At 44.4% G+C, this 26,292-nt stretch overlaps 1 protein-coding gene across 1 annotated transcript in view; it reads left to right on the forward strand.

The window, feature by feature from the left end:
- Positions 1 to 16,191, forward strand: part of SLX4IP (SLX4 interacting protein) — a 160,409-nt gene extending 144,218 nt beyond the window's left edge. Inside the window, exons 7-8 of the mRNA XM_081149810.1 lie at positions 11,088 to 11,188; positions 12,478 to 16,191. Coding sequence (XP_081005936.1) covers positions 11,088 to 11,188; positions 12,478 to 13,201 — 825 coding nt within the window. The 3' untranslated portion in view covers positions 13,202 to 16,191. The remainder of the gene's footprint in view (positions 1 to 11,087; positions 11,189 to 12,477) is intronic.
- Positions 16,192 to 26,292: the final 10,101 nt, after the last annotated feature.

A 26,292-nucleotide genomic window follows, 5' to 3' on the forward strand; every position in this document is an offset into this window, starting at 1 on the left:
AACTGGAAGAGCTATTGCTTCTGCATCCCTGGGCAGAGGGCCAGCTCTGAGTGGAATTTTGAAATAAGACAGTCATCTGTGATGTCTTCTCTCTGGCTCTGACAGCTCTTTCCCTCCAGTGACCAGGCCACAGTGGGCCATCTTTTGGCCAGCCCTACTATCTATGTAGCTGGACTCCACACCCACCTCTCTCCTCTCCTGTCCAGGCCCCCATCCTCAGCCAACAGGAGATGTTAGGGAAAAGATTATCACCCTAAATGAAGGGCTGGCAACCCTCCTGCAGGTGTTGCCATTTTTCAACCACCAGCTTCTGTGAGGGAGGTATTTTTGAATAAGAAGACCCCCAAAGGTGGGCTAGCTCTGCTTGGGGCAATTCCCATTAAGTTTCTCTCTATTGCTCACAGATACTTCCCTTCTACTTTTAAACTGGGCATTATTACCCTATGATTCATGAATTGCCTGAAATTGGGGGGGGGGGGGAATTGTATGTATTTTTATGTTTTTCTAGTCACAGTTTAATAGCTTTCATTCAGTTCCCAAGTGGTCAGTAAATGTTCCCATCTTTAAGAAGTGCTGGCCCCAAACCTTTTTTTTTTTAAAAAAAATCTAAATTTTGTTACACTTGTATGGCACCAGAGACCCAACTGTGGGGCCTAAGGTTTCAGGACTTATTTTTAGGTTTTTGAGGGTAGGTGAATATAAACTGGAAAATCCCTGTGAAATGTTTACTTCCTACAAAATAACTTCCTCGATTTTTTTCACTGATATTATTTTCACGTTAACATTCTTTGCAGCTATTTATCTGTACTTCCCTAGATCTACACAAAACAGTTTTGTAGCCATCAATTCAGAAGAAAATAAAACTTTTTAAAAATTATTAAAGAAAAAAGAACTAGAGTACCCACTAACTCAAGCGGCAGCAGCATTAGCAAGGCTGAGCTCCTCTTCCGCTTAGAGACTCGTCCTCATAGGGAGGCAGAGAGTGGGGTGTTCTGAAGAGGGTCTTGGGGCCAGAGAAGCCAAGTGAGGCGAAGGACTTGCCCCTCACTGTGGGAATTGGGCAGATGACTTAGCCTCATAGGGCATCAGTGCCCTCATCTCTGAAATGAGGAGGTCGTGCCTGCCTCATGGGAATCTAATGAGAACTCATTTACCAAGTGCTAGTCCCTGTACCAAGTGCCTTTTCTGTGTTATCTGGGAACAGATGTGCTCTATCGTTATCACCTTTAAAGAAAATGATCAGTCCACAGTGGAGTTCATGAGATGCCACTTACCTTTTCACTTACCTCTTTCTGCTTCAGCTCTTTTGAGTCGATACACATATGTATTTCTCTACTATCCCATCTGTTTTGCCCTTTCCAATTCCTTAACTTAGTAATTATCAGATAATTTAAGAAAATATTAGAAGTGAAACTTGGGGAAGAGATGTTTTCCTCATTTTAAGATGTGTGGTTTCTGCATGGTCACCTGGCATTGTGGTCTGACATTGTGGTCGTTGTCATGTTTCTTGCTCTACTTGGGCTGCTTTTTTCTAAGTATCTCAACTGTTCACCACATTTCAGAATGCTGATGTTCCTGAAAATCATTAAGCATCACACTAACCTTCAAGAATAACTTTCTTTTTGTCGTGATACAAAGTCATAAAGCATTAAAAGTAGTTCCAGCTTTATATTTTATTATTTTTGGCCCCCAAGTGAGTTGATAATATATTACTTTTACTCTGCTTTTATTGTTAGCAAAAGACCGTTATTGTTTGCAGAGGGCTGTTGCATACAATAACTTATTCAGTGCAACAAACCTGAGAAGAGATTGTATCAGTCTTGAACCTTTTAGTTTTCAAGGAACAGGAAGGCCAACTCAGAATGGCTTAGCAAAAAAGGAAGATTTTTGGCTCATGTGCCTAAAAAGTCCAGGATCCAGGTATGGCTTGATCAGAGGCACAAAGAATATCATCAAAGACTACTTCTCACTGCCTTTTGGATATGCCTTTTACTGTGTTGGCTTCATTCTCAGCCTGTATGTGGTAGTTGTTCCTGGCAGCTCCAGGCCCATGGGAAAAGAGAGCAGGCTCTTCCCAGGCCACCTGTAGGTCATGCACCTCTTTGCAGCTCACAGATTCTGCACTCTGATTGGCCTGGACTGGGTCACAGGCCCACTTCTGGAGTCAGGCATGGAGACAGGACCTCCTGAAGTGCATGGACATTGAATGGACAGTGGGGCATGATTCCCCAGAAGAAAATCGAAGTATTATTTTCAGGAAGTGAGTGAGTGTCCACTACCAAGATATTACCATCCCTTTTTTATAGATGAGGACACTGATGTTCAGAGAAGATAAGTGGCTTATCCAGATCTCACAGTGAGGTGACCGAGAGGGAGCTGCACCCAGGAACCGCTCAGAGCCCTGTACTCTTTCTGTAGCTCCATCTCTAATCGTGATAGCAATGACCCACCTAGCACAGCGGAGAAAACACTGCAAAGGGGCCAGGCCTTCACAGCTCAGTTCTGCCCCAGCCAGCTGTGCTGCCTTGGTCACTTAGCCTCTTGGGTCTCCTTCTTAGTCTGTGAAGCAGAGACAATGCCTGTCTGCCAAATACTCGAATACTCAGGAAGACTCCAGTGATATGTGGCGAAAAGGACCTTAATCATGTAAGTTCCCTACAAATGCAAGGCATCCTTTTACCTTCTTACAAATCCCACATGGTTTGTGTAGGTTTCAGGTTTTCTTTTCCAGTAATGTCAAGAAAGTGTGTTCAGTGCTTTCCAGTTTCCAAAGTGTGCTTCATGTACCTTACCACATTTAAACTTCCCTAACAGTCCTGAAAGGTAAATGAGAAACCAACCATCAGGGTTGAGAAACTGGCACTGGAACAGGCAATCAAGGAGTGCCAGGCCTCTTCCTCCATCCGCCTCACCTATGCTTCACCTCTCCAACCCCTGAGTGTTAACCTGAATTGATCAACTCTGGGTATAACACTGTCAGCAGATGTGATCATGAGGAATTCAGAAACAGTAATGTTTAGAACATGACCTAAGACTGTGTATCCTAGTGCCTCCTATGAATTTCCTACTTTTAAAAAACTAATAATATTGGGTTATTAATTATTTTTATTTGAATAAAACAAAATTAGAAGAAATTTATGTACATGAACATGAGAAAATAGATTCAACTCTCAGAAGACAAGGACTGAGAGTACCATAGTCATTACCACATTCAGTACTACTGTGAGAAAAATCTTAGTATTAAAGAGCTTTTTCCTCCTTCTTCCTTTATTGCCTTCAAGTCAGGCAGGGTGCTCTGCAGTCCTGGAAACAAGAGTTTGGTGGATTAGCTCCTGTCATACCTTCCAGCTGTGGCTATGAGTGGCTTTAGGAGCCCCACACTGGCAGGCATTGTGGTTGGGGTGAGCTGTGACCGTGGTGCACACACAGAGCTCCTGCAGTGACTAGCAGCCTGATATCATGGCCCCAAGCATCTGCCTCCCTCTATTCCAACCTAGACTAATATGGATGTCCCAGAGCCTGCAGCCAGGTGCTTTAGGGAAGGCCCCAAGATTTTACCAGACTTCATGTTTTTCAGATGAGTAGTGGCATTGCCCCAATGCTGTTAGTCCATGTTGAATCAGGTCCCTGAAGGATGGTAATAATAATATAACCTGCTTCACCAAGTTGTTTTGAAGGCGACACTGGTGAGTACACAAAACAGTGCCTGACACACAGTCAGAGGTTGGCACACGGCAGCTGATCACATCTCTCCAAATGTGCCTGTTTCAGAGTCATAGCTGACTCACCCTTCATTAACTGTCTCCTCCAATTCAGCTTCCACCCCATGTCTCTGCTCCTTTTACTGCAAACCTTTCAAAAGTGTTGTCTAGACCTGTGCTGGCCAACACTGCAGCCACTTGGTGAGTCAGAAATGATGTACTGTAAGTGTAAAAATATAAAGTAGTTCAATATTGTTTATTGATTACATGTTACAATAATGACATTTAATATATTGAGTTAAATAATATGCATTATTGAAATTTAGTTTTACCAGTTGCTTTTACTTTTTTAATGGGTCTGTATAAAATTTAGTTACATGTCCCACTCATGATACATTTCTACCGGAGAGTTCTGGTCTCTACTTGCCTCTGCTTCTCTCTTGAAACCATCCCAGGTAGGCCCAGGTTCCAGCACTTCACCGAAAATAGCTTCTGTGAAGTCACCTTCTACCGATCAGTTTTCACTTCTAACCAGTCAGCAGCATTTGACACAGTTGTCACTTTCAATGAAGCCCTTTCTTCTCTTGCCTCCAGGGACATCCTGTTATCTTGATTTTTCTCTTTCCTTGCTGTCAGTGTCCTCATAGTCTCCTTTCCTGAATCCTCCTTATTCTCATCCAGACTCACTCCCTAGTGGAGCTCCTTTTGACTAATGCCTCTAAAGACCATCGCAGCTTTGAATCTGCAGCCCAGACCTCTCTTCCTGCAACCTTGTCAACTGCCTGCTCAAAATCTCCATTGGGACATCCAGGAGGACTCTTAACGTTTGTTTGCATATGTTGATTTCTTGGTTCCACTTCCCCAAGCCTGCCCTTCCCCCTATACTTCCTGTATTGGTGAACGGTAACTTCCATCATCCAGTTACTTAAACCATAAATCTTGGTGTCATCCTTGGCTTTTTACTTCTTTCACCTCTTATATTCAATCTATCAACATATTCTGTTGGGTCTTCCTCAAATTTTATGTCCAGTCTAACCACTTCTCATCCCTCCCCCTCCCACCTCCTCCAAGACCCGGCATCTCTAAGTGGACTATTGCAGTAGCCTCATCACTGGCCTCCCTGCTTCCAGCTTATTTTCCTGCTGAACCCAAGATAATTTTTTTTCTTTTTTATTGAATTTATTGGGTGACATTGGTTAATAAAATTATATAGGTTTCAGGTGTATAACTCTGTAATACATCATTTGTATAATGTATTGTGTGTTTAACCACCCCAAGTTAAGTTTCCTTCTCTCACCATTTATCCCACCTTTATCTTCTTCTACTTCCCCCCACCACCCTTTCCCTCTCATAATCACCATATTCTTGTTGTGTTTGTGAGGTTGGTTTTTTATAAACTTAATCCCTTCACCTTTTTCATGTAACCCTACAAGCCCCTCCCCTCTGACATCTGTCAGTCTGTTCTCTATGAGTCTCTTTTGTTGGTTAGTTTATTTTGTTTATTAGATTCTACATATAAATGAAATCATATGGCTTTTTTCTTTCTCTGACTGGCTTATTTCATTTAGCATAATGCTCTCCAGGTCCATCCATGCTGTTGCAAAGAGTAAGATGTCCTTCTTTTTTTACGGCCGAGTAGTATTTCATTGTGTAACTGTACCATAGCTTTTTTATCCATTTGTTTACTGATGGACACTTGTGCTGCTTCCAAATCTTAGCTATTGTGAATAATGCTGCAGTGAACATAGAAGTGCACATATTCTTTTGAATTAGTGTTTTGGGTTTCTTCAGATATATTCCCAGAAGTGGAATCGCTGGGTCATAGTCGATTTTTAATTTTTTGAGGTAATTCTATACTGCTTTCCACAGTGGCTGCACCAATCTGCATTCCCACCAACAGTGCACAGGGTTCCCTTTTCTCCACATCCTCGCCATCATTTGTTTCTTGATTTATTGGTGATAGTCATTCTGACAGGTGTGAAGTGATATCTCATTGTGGTTTTTATTTGCATCTCTCTGATGATTAGTGACATTGAGCATCTTTTCATGTCTATTGGCCATCTGTGTGTCCTCTTTGGAGAAGTGTCTATTCAGGTCTTTTGCCCATTTTTAATTGGGATGTTTGGTTTTTTTGGTGTTGAGTTTTATAAGTTCTTTATAAATTTTAGGTATTAACCCCTTATCAGATGTATAGACAAATATGTTCTCCCATTCAGTGGGTTGTCTTTTCATTTTGTTGATGGTTTTCTTTGCTGTGCAAAACCTTTTTAGTTTGATGTAGTCCCATTTTGTTTATTTTTTCTTTTGTTTACCTTGCCTGAGGCGATATATCAGAAAAAAATATTGCTGCAAGAAATGTTCAAGATTTTATTTCCTATGTTTTCTTCTAGGTTTTTTAGGGCTTTGAGACTAATATTTAAGTTTTAACCCATTTTGAGTTTATTTTTGTGTGTGGTGTATGAAGGTGGTCTAGTTTTATTTTTTTATAGATATCTGTCCAATTTTCCCAACACCATTTATTGAATAGACTGTCTTTACCCTGTTGTATGCTTGTGCCTCCTTTGTCAGATATTAATTGACCATAAAGGCGTGGGTTTATTTCTGGGCTCTCTGTTTTGTTCCATTGATCTATATCCTTGTTTTTAATGCCAGTATCATGCTGTTTTGATTATTATGGCCTTGTATAGTTTGTTATTAGATAGTGTGATTTCTCCAACTTTGTTCTTATTTCTCAACATCACTGTTACTGTTTGGGGTCTTTTGTGGTTCAATATAACTTTTTGGAATATATGTTCTAGTTCTGTGAAATATGCTCGTGGTGTTTTAATAGGAATTGTGTTGACTCTGTAGATTGCTTTGAGTAGTATGCACATTTTAATGATATTAATTCTTCGTGTACATGAACATGGTATATGCTTCCACTTATTTGTATCTTCTTCAGTTTCTTTCTTCAGTGTCTTACAATTTTCCCAGTAGAAGTCTTTTACATCCTTGGTTAAATTTATTGCTAGGTGGTTGTTTTTGTGTGTGTTTTTCAAGACAGTTGTAAATGAGATTGTTTTCTTAGCCAAGATAATCCTTTTAAATATTAAGTCCCTTTTCTTCTTGGAAACTTCCTCATAATAAAATGTGCTATCTTTTAAAAAAGCTATACATGATTTGCCGCCCCACCACTACCAATGTGCATGTGTGCATGCACACACACAGTTGTACCCTCTTACCTGCTCAGTGACCCCTTCCTCTGATTTGCTTTCCTGTTTTCCCCATTTCCAGGTTCCCTCTGTCCTCACAGCTTCAGTGTTCATGCCTCTCCCTTCCTGCAATGCTTTTCCCCATGTGTTTACGTGGCTTGTTCCCCCTACTCAGGTCTCTGGGTAAAGCTCACCCTGTTACCTGCCACAGCCCTTCCTGACCACCACCTCTAGAACGGCATCCCGTGACCTTTCAGAGGTTTGTTGTTCTCCCTGACATCATCATCACCTAACACATGCTTGTGTGTTTCTTGTCTTCCCCATTGGAATGGAGTCCTCATGAGGGCAAGGACAGTTTGTGTGGGTCCTTGTCCTTTCCACAAGATCCTCAAACAGTGCCTGGTACAGATTCAGTGATTCCCCTAGATTCTGCTCAGTTATCCGTTCCTTGCCCCTTTAGGACAGAAGTTTGGCTCTTCTGGGTATCAGAATCACTGGGGCACTTGACTAACATCCACATTCCCTGACCCCACCCCTAGAGATGCAAACACAGTAGATTCTGGGGGAGAACCCAGAGCATTTTTCAACAAGCCCCAGTTGATTTTGATGCCTGAGGTAACCAGACCACACTTTGCAAATGCTGCCTTTGTACCAGTTTACATTTGTTTATGTTTCTCTGCTCTGTTAAGTGTTGCTTCATATGTATCTGCAGTTCTTGAATTACCTGGGAACCTACATATAGATCTCCTAGCCCCACCCCAGATTTTGTGAATCAGAACTTCCAGGGATGGGTCCAGGAATCTATATTTTTGAAAACCTCCCTCAGTGCCTCTTATATGAGTCTCTGATAGCCAGCCTTCTCACTAGCCTTTGGGAGGCCTAGCTGTGTTTTACAGACTCCTCAAGGACATAATAAACTCAAGAGCAGGTGCTTTTTATGTCTTTTTAGGCCAGCTTCTCTCCCATCCCACAATCCAACAGCGTTCTGTTCAAAAATAGTCTTTAGTAAGTCACTGTGGAGTGAATGCCTGGATTTATCCAGTTTAACTTGCCTTTGTAACTTGAATATCATCCAGTATTTATAACTACATTTCAGTCTAGCTTATTCTCTGACTAGAGAGAGGCAGGAAGTGAGAGTTGCCCACCTCATTTGAATGGGGTCTCTCTTTGCAGTCCCTTCTGTCCAGAAATTGTTAATGTGTTCCCCAGGTCAGACCAACCAGCGTCATACTCAGACTCTAACCTACCCAGCCTCCCCCTTGGACCTGTACCTGGGGCACATGTGCTTTGGTTGTCCTCTACCTCAGGGTGCCTCCCTGGTCTCCAGAACATCCCCAGGCAGGGGGATAAGGCCTCACACCTTGTCTCTGGAAGTCTGTCTGGTCTGCTCAAGCTGTGAAGGAGGATATCTGCCTACATTAGATTCCTTCTGGGACTGGTAGCCTTGCCCTGCTTCTGCTCTGCCCTTTTTTTTTTTAATATATTCTTATTGATTTCAGGGAGAGGGAGAAATAGATAGAAACATCATTGATGAGAGAGAATCATCAATTGGCTGCCTCCTGCACCCTATCGGGGATCGAGCCCGAAACCCAGGCATGTGCCCTGACTGGGAATCAAACCATGATCTGGTTCATGGGTTGATGCTCAACCGCTGAGCACAACAGCACAACAGCCGGGCTCTATTCTGTTTTGTCCTGGAACTATATCTAGGCATTTTTTACAGGTGTAAAGTTTTAAAATAAAATTCTCAAAGTATTACCAAAAATAGAAATAAATAAGTTGGGCCGGGGGGGGGGGGGGGGGGACAGGTGGCCAGGAAATTATATTTGCAGAATTTTATTCCTTGACACACTCGGAGCAGCTTGCAGGTTGTAAAGACTTATTTATGCAGCCCAAAGAGGTCATCTTGGTTAACCTGCTGCTTAAATTCCCGTGGGTTGCTCATTTCTGGACTTTGGATGGCCAACTGGTATCCTTTTTAATTATGTTGGGTTTTTCTGTATTCTTTGCAGAAGATATCAGGGCAGAATTTAAAAAGGAGTAGTGTCATCCAGATATGCCTGGGAGGCACTTGAAACCCCGCACACAGTATCTACACCTGATTGTTTTGCCTCGGGATAAGCCACAGATTGCATTTTGATGCCAGATGTGAGAGGCCATTAGTAATCTGGATGACTCCCTTGGGAAACCCTGTTCCCAGGTGGTAGCTGCTTCCTCTGGAGTACTTGTTTGGGGGCACCAGAGGCTGTGATTTAGCGACAAAGGGGAATGAATTGACCCTAGACATGTAAGAGAGAGAGCTTTCTAATGAGATCTGACAGTTCAAGGGCTGAATAAAGTCTAATCTTTTTTCCCTGCCCACCCAGTCTTCATACAAATGTAAATATGCCTCCTTCAACAAATTGCCAAATGTGGTTTTAATTTGTGAGCAGAAGACCCCGCCTTGCTTTTTTCTTTCTTCTTTCTCGCTTCTCTTTTTTTTGAAAACGAAGTCACAGGTTTTGTACTTTTTGAACTGGACATTTCCTTCTGTCACTCCGTCACTTTTTCTGTTGTCCTTTTTCTTTCAAGGACATTTTCCCCCATTGTTCGTTGTCAGATGAATTTGGGATGAGAGTGGATCGTCCTGTTTCCTAAAGAAGTTTTTGAAGTTCCCATAGGAAATACACAGTGCTCTTTAAACTAAGTTTTACACTAAATAAATGAGGGCCATGATTGAATCCAGCATGAGATTGGAAGTGTCCTGATCACGGCATCCCACTTTCTGTGCTCCCCACAGTATCCATTGTTGTTATTTATGACCCTGTCTGCCTTCCATTGTGGACTTCTTCCAGCCTTGGGGAATTTACATCATTCCTAATAGCAAAAGGCTTTCTGGTTCCCACAGAGTTGTTCAAAGCCTGACTCATGCTCCTTATGTTAATTGTTCAGCTCTGAAAATACAGCACTTACAGGGTGTGGCTGAGGGGAAAATCTACTTTACTTACAGGGCATGTTTAGAAGTGTTTCGCACATAAATCTCAATCTCTCTCAGTCTCTCTGATTAACTTTCAAACTGAAGCTCTTTTTGGTCAACTAGTAAGTCCGGGGGGGGGGGGGAAGAAGCATCAAAATGCAGTAAAATCTGATAAAACCTGTAATAATTTGTTCACTAACTCTTAAAACTGACGTTAGGTTGTAACTGGATATGACTTTGGGTGATGTTGGTCCAGGTCTGAGACCATAGGCAGGGCCGTGATGGGATGTGGGACACCCAGGCATTAGGCTGATGGCTCTCCCAGGCTCCCCAGGGCTGTCATTAATTCCAATGTAAGTCTAAAGCAAGGACCTCGTGATAATTTACCAAAGCTGTTCCTGTGGCAGCAACATTTTACTACAGAATTTGATGGAGAAGGGTACTTGGCGTCCCAGGAAATGAGAGAGGTTAACGCTTTGTCTGGATTATCTATTTGCTAACAAAAAGGAAACAATTCCAAAGTATGAAATGAGTCAACATTGGTGAAGGTTGGGAGGTTTTTACATTTTATAATTGCTTCCTAATGATGTTTCCATGGGAACATATATGGATAGGTAGACAGATAAACTATGAATTATATAAAACCATGGTAATGCTGTTCATTTAACAACAACAAAAAACCACTCCCAGTTTTTTAGTAGCCAAGATTCTCAAACTCCAATTTTTAAAGTATCAGTATTAGAAGGCTTAACTTGCTATGCATTCTTGAGTATCGCAAAGGCCATATTCTGTATTTTCGTAACAGGAGGAAATGTGGAGAATTCTTGGGATAATCAGAGTACAGACCACTGCACTACCTGGGTTCTCAGGCACATCAAAGCTCACAAATGTGGTGCTGGCTGGCATTGTGGTTCGATGCTTTACCACAATTCAGGGCTCAGAGATATCGCATATTGGCCAAGAGTTCCCAGAGGGTTTAGAACCAACATCCTTCCTATCACGGTCTTGTATGTTTGTGGTGCATGTTAATGTATGAAGTGTGTGGGCTGAGAGCCCAAAAGAAATGACAACTTACCAAAAAGTTCGAGATATGAAAAAATTAAAATAGCCTAACACTAAGCAGCTTCATCTAGTCCTCACAACAATAAATCTGTTCACTGGGACATTCAGAGTATGACTGTTTTTTCTCACATTCAGCTAATAGATTTGTGTTTGAACCTTTGTTATCTTTTGGAATAGACGGAAAGAGCTCTTCGCGGAGCATCTGATTATTTTGCTGAGTGTGCAGTGAGTCCACTTCCTCCCAGTGCAAAGCTCAAGAGAAACACTCTGAAAGAAATGTAGGTCCAACGTGTTTCATTTTCTCGTTTTGACTGTCTATACATGTGGATACATAACATGAAACCTAGAATTCAACAAGAGCACATGGAACTTAATCACAGCCCCTGGCACTGAGCTCACCTTAAGTCACATACCTGCTCTTCCACCTTCCTGACGCTCTTTCTCTTGCTCTCTGGACAACAGGAATCAAGTCCTTGCTTCACAGGTGTGTTGCAAGGAGTAATTAATTACAAGCGCTTTGAAGATGAAAAGCACCTGTTGGTGTGTTTCATACAGTTGTCAGAGTGTCTGCAGACAGATCTAAAAAAATACATTCCTTCTCTAAGATGCTCGTTCCGACCCTAACATAATTATCATAATCCTCATGCCCCAGAAAGCAACAGACCGAACATGAATCTATATTATTTCTTTCCAGACTACAGCTTAGCCAAAACAAATATTTCAGCTCCAATGTTTTGAGTTTGGTGGTTTGAGAAATTTCTGGCCATTCACAAGCCTGCAAATATATGTTGCAGTCAAAGCCTCTAGTTTCTAAATTCTTCCCATGAAGCTTTTATCCTGCTCTTCAAAGTAACTTTCAACCAGTGAAGTTTGCATTGTCTGCTGTGTGTGCTGTAGAAAGGGGTTTGTGTGTGTGTACACACACTTATGTCTGCCTTGTTTCTGTTTTCTCTGCTTGCATACTCCCTGGAATTTCTTCCAGGATGTTTCAAGGTGTATTAATTGAATCCTGTTTCCAGTGGTTAATGAACAAGCCTGACACCAGCTAAATGGTACTTATATTTGAGTAATACCTTGAAATGACCTGTGAGAAATTCCAGAAGATTATTCTTTACGTATAAATAGAAATCGTGTGTACGTGTGTGTGTGCATGTATAAGCATGTTCTTGTACACATACACAGAGACACACATAAACACAACCTTTGCTTTGGATGTATTTGAGCATTTTCTTCTGGGGAGAAAAATCAATATACCAAATTGACCCTTAACAGCTGAAATGAATACCTGTTTGCCTTCATTAAAACATGAGTTCCATTAACAACCCAATGATCAGTAAATAAAGTGTTTCCTGGTGTACCCCAGTGTATGGGAAAAGGTGGAGGCTATTGCTTGGTCCAGTTTGCAGTTAAACATGCACTTGGGGATTTTTCTAGTTGCCAAGGGAGATGGGGAGAAGGGGGGTAGTGCACGCCTTCCTTTTTCAGGTGTAGGAAATGTGGTAAGGGGAATTTGGAGGAAACCATGCTATTACAGCATTACAAAACAAAAAATCTTTTTTTCTTTTAGTATGAAAAGAGCTGAAACAAAAAGCAGCATCATGAGCAAATCGAAGAGCAGTAGGGACATTGTGGGAACATCGAGTGACTCAGTGATTGCAGAGTTGGCAGTGAAAAACAGTGACCGTCAGGCTTCATCCAGTGCCCCTTCGGAGTCCCCGGGGCAAGCAAAAGATTACATACAGGCAGCTGAGAGCCATCGGGGGCTTTCTGTTCAAAAGCTGGAAAATGTTCATCAGGCGCAGCCAGAAGACACCAGCAGCCAGCAAAAACCTCATCCTGGGGAGTGGTTAGAGACAGGGCCTCTAAGCGGGAGCCCTGTCTGGAGCTGTGAGTCAGCATCACCAGGTCCAAAACAAAGTCCACGAGGGGCCAGAACACAGCAGAGACGCAGGAACCGCGGCTCTGCGCAGGGCTCCGACCACCACAGGAGAGTTTCTCTTGGAAGTGATCGATTCGTCCCCAGAGAAATAAGAGTGGAAAAAAGCAAAGCTGTCAGGGTTCTGCCAACTTTGGAGCTGTCAGATCCGGGGTTACTTTTGAAACAAGATTTGGCAAAAACCACGTCTAATGAAGAGTTGCATGTTTTGGAAAATCTCTCCTCCAGACATCTTATGAAAACTAAGCCAGGGAAGGCAGAGCAGACTGGCTCAGCCACAAACACTGAAAGATTAGCTACAACCCAGGGCAGCCCAACCAAGAAAAGGAAGAAGTACGAAAGAGCCACTGACTGACGAGGACTGCAGTGCTGCGGTTGAGGGATGTAGTGGCCAGGCTGCGAAAAATGAGAAGTGTGTATAGATGCTGTGATTTCAAAGGAATTCGAATGATTTTTTAAGTAGAAAAATGTATGTCTGTGCTAGGGTTAGCTTTCAGAGCAGTCACTTCAGGAGCCTACGTGCTTGTTCTAACAACAGTGCTGCCTTCTCGTCAAACTGTGTAAAATTATTTTAATAGAAATTTATTTTAATGCTAAACATCCATTCCCTTTGTCAGGGACGACACCGTTCCTGAAGAAGTGCATGAAGACACCAGTGTGTGTCTCTGGGGCACGTGCTGTGCAGATCATGGAAGGGGCAATCAAGACAGTGCCACAGGGCTGCAGTCAGTTCTGGGGGTTCAGTTTACCCTCCTGCTCCGTGGCTGAAGAGGGCAGCATTGAAGGAGCAGGCTAGTGGTTCTCAGCATCCAGTGCTGCACCAGCATCACTGTCAGAAAATGTGTTAGAAACGCAGAGCGTGGGCCCTGTCCCAGACACATGGAGTAAGAAACTGGGTGATTCTGAAACATGCTCAAGTTTGAGGCCCACCATGCTAATTGGAGACTGCCTGGTGTTTATTTACACCAGCCTGGCTACTATGGCTCCCGCTTATCAGCTGGGGCTACATGTGGACACATACACCCTTGTGCTCCCTCATACTTGTAAAGCACCTGAATTCAGTGTATGAGTCACTGTGTTCCTAGGTTCTTAAGTATGGCAGCCATAGCACCCAGACAGCTATTACTTACCCTAAGAATTGCAAGACCTTCCACAGATAATTTGGCCCAGCACTAGAAGACGCAGCAGAGGCTTGTTCTTGCTTGTCGCTCAGGCCTACCCCTGTCCCTACCTCTTGAGATTTGGGTTAGGTTCAGGACTGACTAGAACCCACAGGGAACTCAGTGGCCAGAGTTTCCTGTTTCCCGTTTGGAAGACTTCACAGACAGTTTAAATTTCAAAACAGGAGTCTTAGATTTTTAGTCTTACCCACTAATGTCTCCAGTGGGCTTGCTGAAATGTCTTACAGTGAATCATTGCAATAACTTATTTTGGATGGACACCTAACTAAAGATTTCCTTAACTCGATTTCATTCTAAAATAGGGAAAAAAATCATCTTTAAAGGCCACCCATCAATTTTATCTTTTTTTTTTCTGTTCAACATTGGGTGGTCCTTTGAAGTAGCACCTCCTTAGTAACAAGGAAAATCAGTATATTCCTGAAAGTGGAGTGAGCAGAAAAATAACCCAGAAAAAGTCCAATAAAATATAAGAATATGGAAACAGATAGTGTAAGTTCATGCTTAAGACTAACTAGAGGTTTCTCCCAGCTCATTCTCTTCTTCCCATGTCTTCTTCCCTGGCTTGTATGGTAAGGTAAGACTCATTAAGAAGCAACCATATTTCATAGCAGCATTTTAGGTCATGAAGTTCAGTCTTGGTTACTACACCTGTCCATGGATATAGATGTTCTTCCTTTGATGTTCCAAACCCTGCCTGGAAATCTGTCCCCATCCTGTGATCCCAGCCTCCCCACCCCCACTAGAAGCATGGCCCTGCCCATTGGGATCTTTTCCTCTTCCCTCCTAGTTTATTTCCTCCCCAACTGTTCCTAGTCAAAGCACTCTAGAAGAGGGAGCCCGACAGAATGCTCACCGCAGCAAGCAGATTCCACCCATCCAGCAGGGGGGGACTAGACGCAGTGCAAACCTGAGGAAGTGCTAGAACATGATTTCTGTGGCCCATTGTCGGCCTCTCTCTTAGAGGTCAGTACACTAGGTCTGCTCTTCACTGAAGACAAGACCACAGTGTGGCATTGAGTCCTCTTAAACAGAAACAACTATTGGAACCGTTTAAATGGGGGGTACAAGTAAGCCAGGAAACAGTAAGCTCACTGGAAGGGTTTAGAATAAAGACAGCCATTCCAGAGCAATAGCTATAGAACTAGAAGGAGATGTTTGAGCTGGAGGCACCAGAGAAATTTTTTATTGAGAAGTTTTTATTTCATTGGTTAACCTGGGCCTGATGGTTAAATTCGATTCTTATACTTCTAATGATTTTCTTTCAAGAAAAGTCTTGGCTTTAGAGTTTGGTGTATTTGTGCAAATAACAGTTACTGTGATTAAGAGAAAATAGTACCATTGGTTGCAGCTTGATGGGGTCTTTCTCATAGACATCATGTACACGGATTTTAACAGGATTAACGCGCCAGCAGCTCTCCGCTTCCGCACCATGGCATGTGGTTGAGGAATTCTGCTTCTGAGCATTTTCCTTCCACATGTCTGAAACACCCCTGGGTCTTTGTTACTTGAGTGGTTATGTCATTCTTTGGATATTTGTAAGTACAAAAGGGAAAATGGCTACTAGCTTTTTTGTTTATTAGGTGGGAGATGAGTTCTCTACTGTTGGGAGTGGTCTGTATTCTGATATTTTTAATAATGTTAGTAATTAAGCAACTGAAAATCTGAGACCCTGTCAGTGTACTTAGTCAAAAAGGAGCAAGTTCTTCAACCACTTACTTAATAACCCAAATTAAATGTATATATATTCAAGTCCCTATAACTCTGATGCTCAGAAGAAATGTAGATCCAATTTGATTGATGTTACGACTTTGAACTCCCTAACTTTCTCAGTGTCTTGACTTCTAGGTCACCTCCATGTGCTTTCAAATGACTTTTTAATAGATTGGTGTTGGGTTTTGCCTTGTTTTGTTATGTTGTGTGTGTGCGTGTCTTTTTATGTTTATAAACAAGAAATGTCTGAGAACAGTTGTGATTTTTCTTATACATTTTTCTTTTCTTTGCCATTGGAGGTTAACTGTCATCCAGATATGCATATAAATTGTTAAATGCCAAGGAGGAAACGTTTGGGGGGAGAGGAGTGAGTGCTGCAGCTTTTTTGTTCATTTATTGTAATACAAAAAAAGTAGGAAAATGTTTCTCATTATATAAAAAGCAAGAGTCACACAACCCCTCTGTGTTTTGATTTCTGAAGAATATAGCTTGTCTCTGAATGAGAGATCTCAAGATATATTTTGGGCACAACAGTGGGATCACAGTTAATTGTTTGCCTTTGGTGTCGTGTTTGGATTTTAGTGTGAATTGTGCATATCGGTGTCCTTTGATTTCAGAAAGAGCTTGGTGAGGGCAGAGTGGGAGGGGAAGGAAACCTCTGTGCCCAGGAGAATGGCCTGAGATCAGTGTCGCCATTCTCTGTTTCCTTGTGTTTCTTCTTGGCAGGCCCCACTAATATTTCCACAAAGTTCTAGTGACTCGCCCTCCTTTTGAGGTAATAAATGGCTTTCCTAAGAACCAAAACTTCTCTGTTCAGCATGCCGTGACTTGAACATGGAAGTCATTTCAATTTCTTTTTCATCTTATGAGGAAATGTCCATGCTCAGTCTGTTGAGATGAGAGAATTCATTCCTTGTTATTGAAGCAACAAATGAATTGAAACACGTTGGAGCAAGTAAAAAATCAAAATTAAGCTGATTTCTGTTCAATGGTTTAAAACCTTCCTTAGTACAGAATAAGTTAAGCATTGTAACATGACATTAATTCAGTTCACTACTCAGAACAGAAGTCTAACCATATATATTATTGGTATTACAATTTAATGATATAATTAAAATTCTCAGAAATCTGCTGAACTCCCTCTAATTTAGGTTCTGTATTTATTTAACAAGACAAGGAACAAATATATGTCTGCATGTAGCTTAACAGAGGGGACTTGAGTGGGTGAAATTAGTGCCTTTAATTGTCAAGAACTACTCAGTACAGGGCTTGAATTTAATAACATTTAAATAAGTTTCATCATGCAGCATAATATTACCATGTGCTGCCCTATAATTGCCATTACAGTTACTTATCAAAAATCTTGATTCTTTAATTAAGCAAATATCAATAAAACCATACACTTGACTCCAAAGCATCGGATCAGGAGACTGTAGGTATGGATTTGTCGGATCCCCAAAATAACTTTCTTCAGTCAAGTTAGAAAGCTAAACACTGCAGTAAGCACCAAGAGAGCTCGTCCTCTCATTTGTTTAAATGATTTAAATAGTTGTACATGCCTAGAAGATGAAAGTAGTATTAGTGGAAATGCACCTGCTTTATGAATGAAAAGGAAAATTGTTTTAAAAAATAAAATTTGTGTGTATCACTTTCCTTCAAAAAAAGTGAATTAACCCCAAGGACTATACATCTAAAATACCTCTTTCTGAACGTGCTGCTTGAAGTTATATATTCTGTTTGTTAGAGACATTTCTTCCCTCCTTGAAGCACTTCTGAGGTTCTGAACACTGGGTTAAATGATCAAAGGAGCGCAGCGTTTGAACCATTGGTCCTAAAGATTTAGGTTTGAAAAACCCTGTGTGGGATGTCGTGATTAAATTGGCCTATACGACTTGGGGGTGGTCTTTACAATTAAGATATTTCCCACTTATGCTCCCAGTTGAGCTAAGATAGACCCCCCTTGTGAGGGGTTAAAGAATGCGACCTTGATTCCTTTCCAGAGAATCTCGACATTTCCCAAGTGGATTTATTTCCATTTTCTAAGAGGATCCAGTCCTTATTCAGCACTGAGGGAAGTCCTGGGCCGACTGCAAACTGCCTTTTATGATGGATCCCAGGCCTCTCTGGTTGCTTGTAAATACATTTTCCCTTGGGTCCTGTACATAGCTTTTCAGAAGCATTTCAATATCAGGTTGGAATCATCCATTTGAATAACTGCATGAAATGGTGAGAACCACGGCAATTGATGATGCAGAGCCCATTTCCTTGGGTTTTGCCCCGTGGCAGCGTGCGGTGTGGCCTAACCCACAGAAAAGATGCACTGCCCTGGGCCTGGGCCTGGGCCTGGGCCTGGGATCGGCGACTGAAGGATGGCATGGTGTCACACGCTTCAAACTCTGGGTCCAACTGCTCTGCCACTGATTGGCTTGTGTGTTTTGGGACAAGTCATTTAACATCCGGGGCCTCAGTTTCTTCATTTGTCAAACAAAATTATCTCATATTTTAAGTACTGCACTTGGCTCTGTGGAGTGCTGAGGTAAACATAACTCCCGAGGGTTAATTTCGCCATCTGCTGAAATACAGGTTCTTGACAACCGCCATACATTGGAATTACCAGAGTAGCTTCTACTTAAATCAGAATCCTGGAGATAATGGCCTGGCTATTGGCAGTTTTAAAAGATCCTCAAATAATTATTCTTACCAAAGCCATAAATAAACAGTTGCTTAAAAATGTAGGGTGTGTGTAAATACTGGGTATTAGAAGAGGCAGGGTCTCCTAAGAGCTGAGTATCCTTCAGAAGAGGGGCTTTCTGCAAATCAGAAGTGTACCTGCTTTACGAATCGGAAAGGCTTTGGTGACACCGTCTCAATAGGGATACATGTTAAACACATAGAGATGTGTTATGTTTTGTCCTCAAGGCCCCTCTAGTTAGTAACGCTGCTTTAGGTCCACACATCAGCCCACAGCTCCATCATCCACAGCGCTGAGAAGTTGTTTCCCTCCCACAGGAGATGAGTTTTGAAAGCACCTAAATAATTGTCTGGGGTTTCCCTTTGATCCATGATCATTAATACCATTAATAAACTCTCAAAAAGTGCATGTGAATCCCAAGTTTGCGTCTGGCAGGGCAGTGGAAGAATGGATGCTTTTAAAATAGTTGGCTCAGAAAGCACATGTGAACTAACCCTGTGGGAAAACCAGGAGAATTCCTCATCCTCCAAAGGATTACCTAGGATGAGATGCTGGCCCTGTATTTTAAGTTCAGTTGCATTTCTGAAAACCTCATTCATTCCCCAGCCTGATTTATTTTAGGAGGTGAAGTAGGCTGTGGGAGGGGACTGGTGATGTACAGTCTCGTGTTTGCTTTTTGTTTTCTCCAGTTCCCCAAAGATCATAACGTATATGTATTTCTTTAAAAAAAAAAAAAAAAAAAGACCAGCTCCTTCACGAGATTTACTACAGCTTTTCTCTCAGAAATTAGAGCTGAAGAATCCTCTCCTCTTCAGGCTCCCGAGCCCCAGAGGCCGAGTGCACACAGGGTGAGCAGAGCGCTGACCTCTGCCGGGGAGAGGTCAGCTCAGCACACAGGACTCAAAAGGGAGGAAGAAAGAGCAGCCCCTCAGCGGGAGTTTGACTTGCTTTAGGGCAGAAGAGCTTTTATAAATAAGTCCCCAGTCTCCCACGCCCTCTCACCGGCTCCTCTATTACCAGTCCTGACTCTGTGCTTAGGCGGGCGGGCACACAGACCCAGCACACTCGGGCACACAGGCTCGCTCACGGAGAGCTCTGGCTTCACTCTGCCTCACAGCCCTCTCGCCGGCCCTGGGCCTGTGGGATGGCCTGGCAGACCGTCTGTGGAGGAGGCAGGTGATGGATTGACTGGGAACTTTCCTAGGCCCAGTGGCTCTTAAGGCCTTTTCAGTTCCTTCTTAGCATGCTCAGCTGGTGAGAAGCATGCAGAGGGCTCTTTCCCAAACCCACCATGGGTGCCTGGGAGGATTAATACCAGCCATCCATTCCCCTTGTCAGAGGGAGAAGGTGGAATGGTAAATTACAGCGACCTCCAGCCTTGATGTGGCAGATTGGGCTGGGCATTTGGGATGTTTCCCGGTCGGAGGAGCCTGGCAGGGCCTCCCTGCAGTGATGCCAGAGTGAACTGGTGCTTGTGCAGCAGCAGCGCAGCTTTGCTTTGGACATTCCTCTTAGCATGCTTCCCTGGCCAGCCTGTTCCCAGTGCCTTCTGCTCAGCTCTGTGACCAGCTAGAGGAGAGACTGCATGGGCAGCCCTGAGCATCTGGTAAAGCACCCCTGGGTGCTCTCCAGGGAAGAGGGTCCAGACAGTGCAAAAGCACCTCTGGGAGGAAGAGCTCTCTGGGTCACACGGGGTCTGCTGATGGGGTTCTTATTTTGCTGCTGATAATCTCCAGCTGGGAGAACCTTCCCAATGTCACCTAAAATCTCTACAGCAAACTGCCCATCCATCCGTGAACTGTCTATCAAATTGGCCTTGCTTTCTTGATGCCAGTTTATCAAAACCCATGTTCTGTGTCCTGGTGGTAGGAACAATTTTGGCTATGTGTTTCTAAGGTCTAACTCCAGCTCACTGACCTTGAGAGAAGCCTTAACACCTGACACTAGGCTGGCTGCCCATCATATGAGAGCAAGCTTAGGAGAGAGGAGATGGTGAGAGAGAGAGGGGGGCTTGGCATTTAGCTTCTTGGTCTAGAGGAAGTGGCCACTGTGCAGTAAGGACAGCCAAGGAGGGAACTTCTTTGTAGGAAAGGCTATTGGGGGTGAAGGGGGAAATTAAAAAGTATCCAATCCACTGAAAACCTCATTAAAAAACAAATCAAACACATTTCATAAGGAGGAAAAACTAGCCCAAGACTGTGACCTGGAGTCGGACACCTGAGCTTACCTCATTTGGCCTAATTTTATAAAACTACCGTGGGGTGTGGATATAGAATAAAGGACTATGTTTTGTCATTATTTAGAGGCTTTAGAGAGCCATCTACACTCACAGACCCACACACTGCTGTAGAATTTAATTGGGCACCAAGTTGTCTTGCCGTCCAGTGGTTCAGGCTTGTCTTGAATGAGCTCCTGCTACGCTGTGAGGAGGCACTGAATTGAACTGGGAAAAATCCAATGATCTGTAGAGTTGAAACCAAATGTACCACCTACACAGACATAGCCTGGCATGACTCCCTTTAGGAGAGGCCTGTGTTAGTTGGCTATTACTGTATAACAAATTACCATCAATACAGACTGATTATTGAACAGTTTCTGCCACCCTTTAGCTGGGTCCTCTGCTTGTCTCACAAGGCTGGAACCAAGGTAGCAGCCACCTGTCCTCATCTGGAGGCTTAACCAGCGGAAGATCCACTTCCAGGCTCCCTCAGGTGGTTGGCAGAATCCGGTTCTTTGTGGGCCCCATTGCCCTGCTGGTGGTTGCCCTGGGAGTTTGCTCAGCTCCCAGAGGCTCTTCTCAGGTTCCCCACCACTGGCCACTGCCTCTGAATGATGGAGAAACCTCTCTTCCCCTGAATCTCTCTGATTTCTGTGACCAGCCAGGGAAAACACTCCACTTTTAGAGTGCTCCTGTAATTGGGTCCACTCCACTTGGATAATCTTCGTATTTTAAGGCCACCTGGATTCGTTCTTGGTCCAATAACCAGGGGCCAAGAATCTGTGGCCACCTTGGGATATCGTCTAGCATCAGATCCAAAAGCCCTTAGCTGTTCTCTGATGGGGGCTCAGTTAATGGAGAGAGCGGACACTGTCATTGGAATCTGGCTGGATTCCCTAGTCTTCCAGGGGCCTCCGTATCCTATCACAGGACACTTGAACAAATGCTGAGGGCAGCACTGGCTTCTTCCTGCGGCACTTGGACACTATTGCGATTTCACAGATAAGCAAACTGAGACGCAAAGAATTTCCTAAACTTTACCAAGTTAGTAAGTGGCAGAGCCCAGAATCTAGGTCTGTGCGAGCGCAAAGCCCAGGAACTCTGCTGACCGGCCACACGTGGGTGAGCCCAACGCCGAGCAGGCAGAAACTACCGACAGGGAAGCGGGAAGGAAGAGCTGCGACTGGAGTCCAGGAAGTCTGGCTCCAGAGTGCGTGCCCTTGACCACTGGGCGCGCACTGCCTGGCGGCCGGCCCGGCCACGTGGAGGCGGCCGCCCTGGGAAGCGGCGGGCCTCCAATGCTGAGCGCTGAGTGCTGGGCTGAGAACTCGCAGGAAGCGCGGAGATCACAGGATTGGGGCTGAGGGGAAAGCCAGAGGTTGCGGGGAGTCCCGGCCCCCGCCCCGCCCCGCCCCCACCACTCCCTTTCCTTTACCTGGCAGACGCGTTCGCCCTAGTTTCATGCAAACCTGTAGCTGTTTCAATTGCTGCTCTTCCTTTCTGTTTTAAACTGTAGATTCTTTTGAAAGCACTTCCAAAAACCATCCCTGCAAAGCCAGAGAGAGCCCCCAGAGAGCATCTGACTGTCGTCCTGAACTTGCAGGGTTTATGTTTCTATCTCCAGGATGGGTTTTTATCCAAGCTGTTCAGCGTGGGTGCCTCAGCGCACAGGAAACTTTTAGAGAACATGCAATTCCGTCCCACCCTGACATGACAACAGGTTAAAGATGACCGGTGGGACACGTTCCTAATGCCTGCGCGGGGGAGCTGGCTTTTGGGGTTTGGGGTGGAGGAAGCAGAGCTGCTCATAGGCGGTTTCCGGAACGCCCAGATCTGCCTGTGCTGGCCCGGGCGCGAACCGGACCTGGTGAGCTTCGCATTCAAGCTACTTGGATTTTAGTATTTTTAGTGCTCGGGTGATTTTTCTGTGATAATCTGGAGTCGCCTGTCGGGGGAAGCAGGACTGGTTAGGGGATGTGCGATGAGGCCTAATAATTGCAACCACCTGGCACTGCCCAGGGAGCCAGGGTGTTGTCCTGAAAACGCCTGTAGAGTGCGCCCGCATGGTACATTTGCGCGTGTGGCACGTGTGAGCGCCTGGCACGTGCGCGTGGTTCGTGCACAGGGAAGTGTAGGGTGTAGTGGGGCTGTCGATTCCTTTCCGAATCTCTTCCTGTGCTTCATTTTTATAACTATGAAGCAGAAACTAAAAGGAAACTGTAAAGCTGACCAAGAACAAAGGAACCACCTACAAAGAGATGGGCTTAACCTGCCTTTGATTCGGAAAACACCTATTGCTCTCAGATTTATAAAGCTGTCACTTTCCACTCAAAAGCGGGAGGAGGCACAGCTTGGATTAAGGACACTGTCTCTGTGGCAGCCTGCACAGTCATTAGGAAGCCAGCTGCAAACCTGTGTTCCCCTGGGGATCTCAGAGGAGCCCCACTGGCCTGCCAGAAGCGCTTCTCTGTAAAACAAAGCTGTTGCTTTCATGTTGCTGGCATCTGCTTTGGCTCTCGGGATAATTCAAACCTTGGGCGCCCCGGTACGGATATTTGCAGGGGGAAGGGTCGGGGTGGGGTGGGGGAGGCAGTGGGCAGGCCTCAATTCGGGGTTCTTATTGGATTTAAGCATATTTACTCTCCAAATTAATTTTCCTGACTTGCATATCACAGGTTAATACCGGACCAGTGATAATGACACATAATTTAAGGCTTATAAAAGCTGCCTGGGACTTGAAAGAAACACTCCAAGCCAGAATGTTGTGCCAGGCATGCAAGAGCAAGTCATTCAGGTAGAAGCTGTCCAAAGCGAGGGCGCCGCGCCTTTCAACAGGATCTCCGAGGGTGCACGCAGGCGAGCAGGCCCTCTGCTGCCCCAGGAGCATCGCCCCACTCGCTGTTCCTTTTAACCATGGGAGGCAATTGTTCACAAAGGTAAATTCGTTATTTTTAATAGACCCAGAAATATCTCGTAGTTTTCAAGTGAGGCAACAAGATTGCCCTAATGGTTTCTAAACTTTGAAGACTTGTAGGGCCAGAACCCCACAGAACTGCCTCGGGGCACCCTTCTGCCTCCAAATACCAAGTTGTCTGTTGGCATTGCTGGAGACTGACATAGCCTGAACTGGGATGTTTAGCTGCTCGTGGGGTGGAAAAAAATGTTAAGAAAAATAATTGTTGTTTTTGCAAACTATCAATTTAAAAACAGAACCTCAGGAAGCAGATTTCTGTTCCAGTGCTTGGATGAATCAGAGCTTACAAAGTATAAATACACATTAGCAGGAGGAGGCTTCCCATAACCCATGTGCTGTGTCTTCCCAGCCCAGGAACCTCTGAACTCATTTCTCATTCCCAGTAGAGGCAGGAGAGACCCACAGTGGAAACGGAAATGCTGGGACTCTGCTCAGCCCAACCTTTTTTCTTTAAAGGCAACCGGTTCTTAGCTACATACTTGCTCACTTTTGCAAAGCCAGGTGTACACCATTTAGAAAGCAGGGAAGCCCACACTCTGGCTCCTTTGGCTCTTTGCTGCCTAAGAAATATTCCCAAATAAGTTAACTTTGACTCTCTGACCCCAGATCAGCCAATAAGCATAAAGCACTTAGACCATAACTTGCTCAGGGGGCAGTGTAATTATTTTAGTTAAAAATGATGTCAGGTGGCAATTTAGCAACAAACTGGCTTCCAGGCTACTTAATTCACTTTAACAAGGAAGAAAAACATTATAATTAGTGAAGAGCTTGTACTTTAGTATTTTAGTAGAGTTGTTCTCAAATTTTACTGACCATACTGTGGGAGGGAGGGAGGGAGGAAGAGGGGAGAGCTCTTGGAAGTAGATTGCCCAGCCCTACTCCTGGTGAATCTTGGGCCAGGCCTGGGAACCTGCATTTGAGAGAAATGCACCACTTTCAAGTTATGCTTCTGATCACACCCAGCCTGACTGGGCTTTAGCAATTAAGATATACCCCCTTTCTATTCTGATTCTACACTGTGGAAGTCTAGAGCCTCAGGACAGTTTCTAATCTAAAAACAATCATCTAGTTAGTTCCTTCCTGGAGTTTCATGGTGCATTTTAATGCCAGAGTTCTGGGGAGCCACATTTCCTTCCAGGGCTTGCTTAGAGGGCCCAAAACGTTCATTGGGAATAGGAAAAGTGTTGAGTCCTTTCCTTTCCCGTTCCTTGTACCCAGGATAATCAAGGCTCCCTTGCCTGGTCCCTTCTACCTGGAGAAGGGGAAAAACATACCATTTAGACCCTGGTTTTGAGGAGCCTGACCTCTACCTTCCCGTGGAGAGTGTCCTGGACAGAAGGCCCCTTAAAACACGTGAATCTCAAGATCATTTCCCTCCTGGAATAAAGAATTGCAGAGGCTCATTAAATGGTTTTCTTGTTTTTTCTTGGCACAAAACCATTTGGTAACTATCCAAGGAATTCTGGGGTCCTGCATGATCCAAGTTTACAAACCACCAGAGCAAGGTATTGCTTCAGGATGGTTTGAGTTCAGCGCAGCGAAACCAGATTGTTTCCGGCTCCTTGGGTCTGTACCAGGAAAGCATGTCTCCCTCCCTGACTCCACCTTGCATAAAGCGGCTGCTCACCAGAGATTAGTGACAGAAGTATTGCTATACAAGGGCAGGGAGATGTCATGGGAATCTACGCTTTCAGGGCTGCCTCCTTAACAAGCCAAAATGCACTGACCCCCTCGAGGCCTCTGTTCATGCAGGAGCATGGAGTCCTTAAGGCCCACCACCCCCTCTTAAACAGTGCCCATCAGAGAACACAATTCCTGGCTTGGTGGAAAGAACAGCTTCCCAAGAATGAAAGAAGACATCTGCCTCAGCTTCTCCATTCAAAGTGTGTTGCTCCAGTTAGAGTTACGCTGTGGAAATGGGAGGTGGGTAGATGGCCTGAGCACTGGGGACAGCTTCCCCCAGGACGGGAAACTTTAGCTTATTAACCACAAGCAAGGAACTCTTGGCAACTCGGAGCAGCTGCTGGAAGCTGTCCATGTGGGTCACCTCAGCTCATCCCTTGCTGCAGGTGCCAGAGGCAAAGCTTTCCCCACCCCATGACGTGGGGGCAGGGCCATGTTGGCCTCTGGCCCAGCAGTCACAAGTGAGAACCACAGCTCTCCTGCCCTTAGCAGGTGGGAACAGCCCAACTCTGGAACTTCATGGAAGGCCAGACAGCTGGCACCCCCAAGGCCAACAGAAGGCTCACTTCCTGGGTGCAAGGTGATGATAGATGGGCCATGACCCCAGAAGCAAACCACCCTGGAGGTGTAAATGTGCACAAAATCCACAAGGTCTCTCATGATGGAAGGACATTGATATATTAACCCAAGTAGCCAGGAAAAAAAAATGAGGAAAACCATTCAATCTCCCTCTTCGGCCCCCATCACCAATTCCAAGCTATTTAAAACCCTTTCAGCGCAGTGGGCAAGGTCAGCATCTCCCGTGTGGTCACAAACAATTCACCTCCACACTGCAGGCCAGTGATCAGTGGCGTTTATTCAAGCAGTATTCACACTTGCTGTTGAATGACAAGGGAATCAAGGCCCTGAGGTAGCGTGTTGCAGCTCCAGCTTCACAGCAGCCCCACTGCAGAGGAACCGGGGAGCTGAAACGGCTGAGTTCCTCCTG

The sequence above is a fragment of the Miniopterus schreibersii genome (genome assembly GCF_964146895.1).
Source record: "Miniopterus schreibersii genome assembly, chromosome: 10".
NCBI classification, from domain to species: domain Eukaryota; kingdom Metazoa; phylum Chordata; class Mammalia; order Chiroptera; family Miniopteridae; genus Miniopterus; species Miniopterus schreibersii.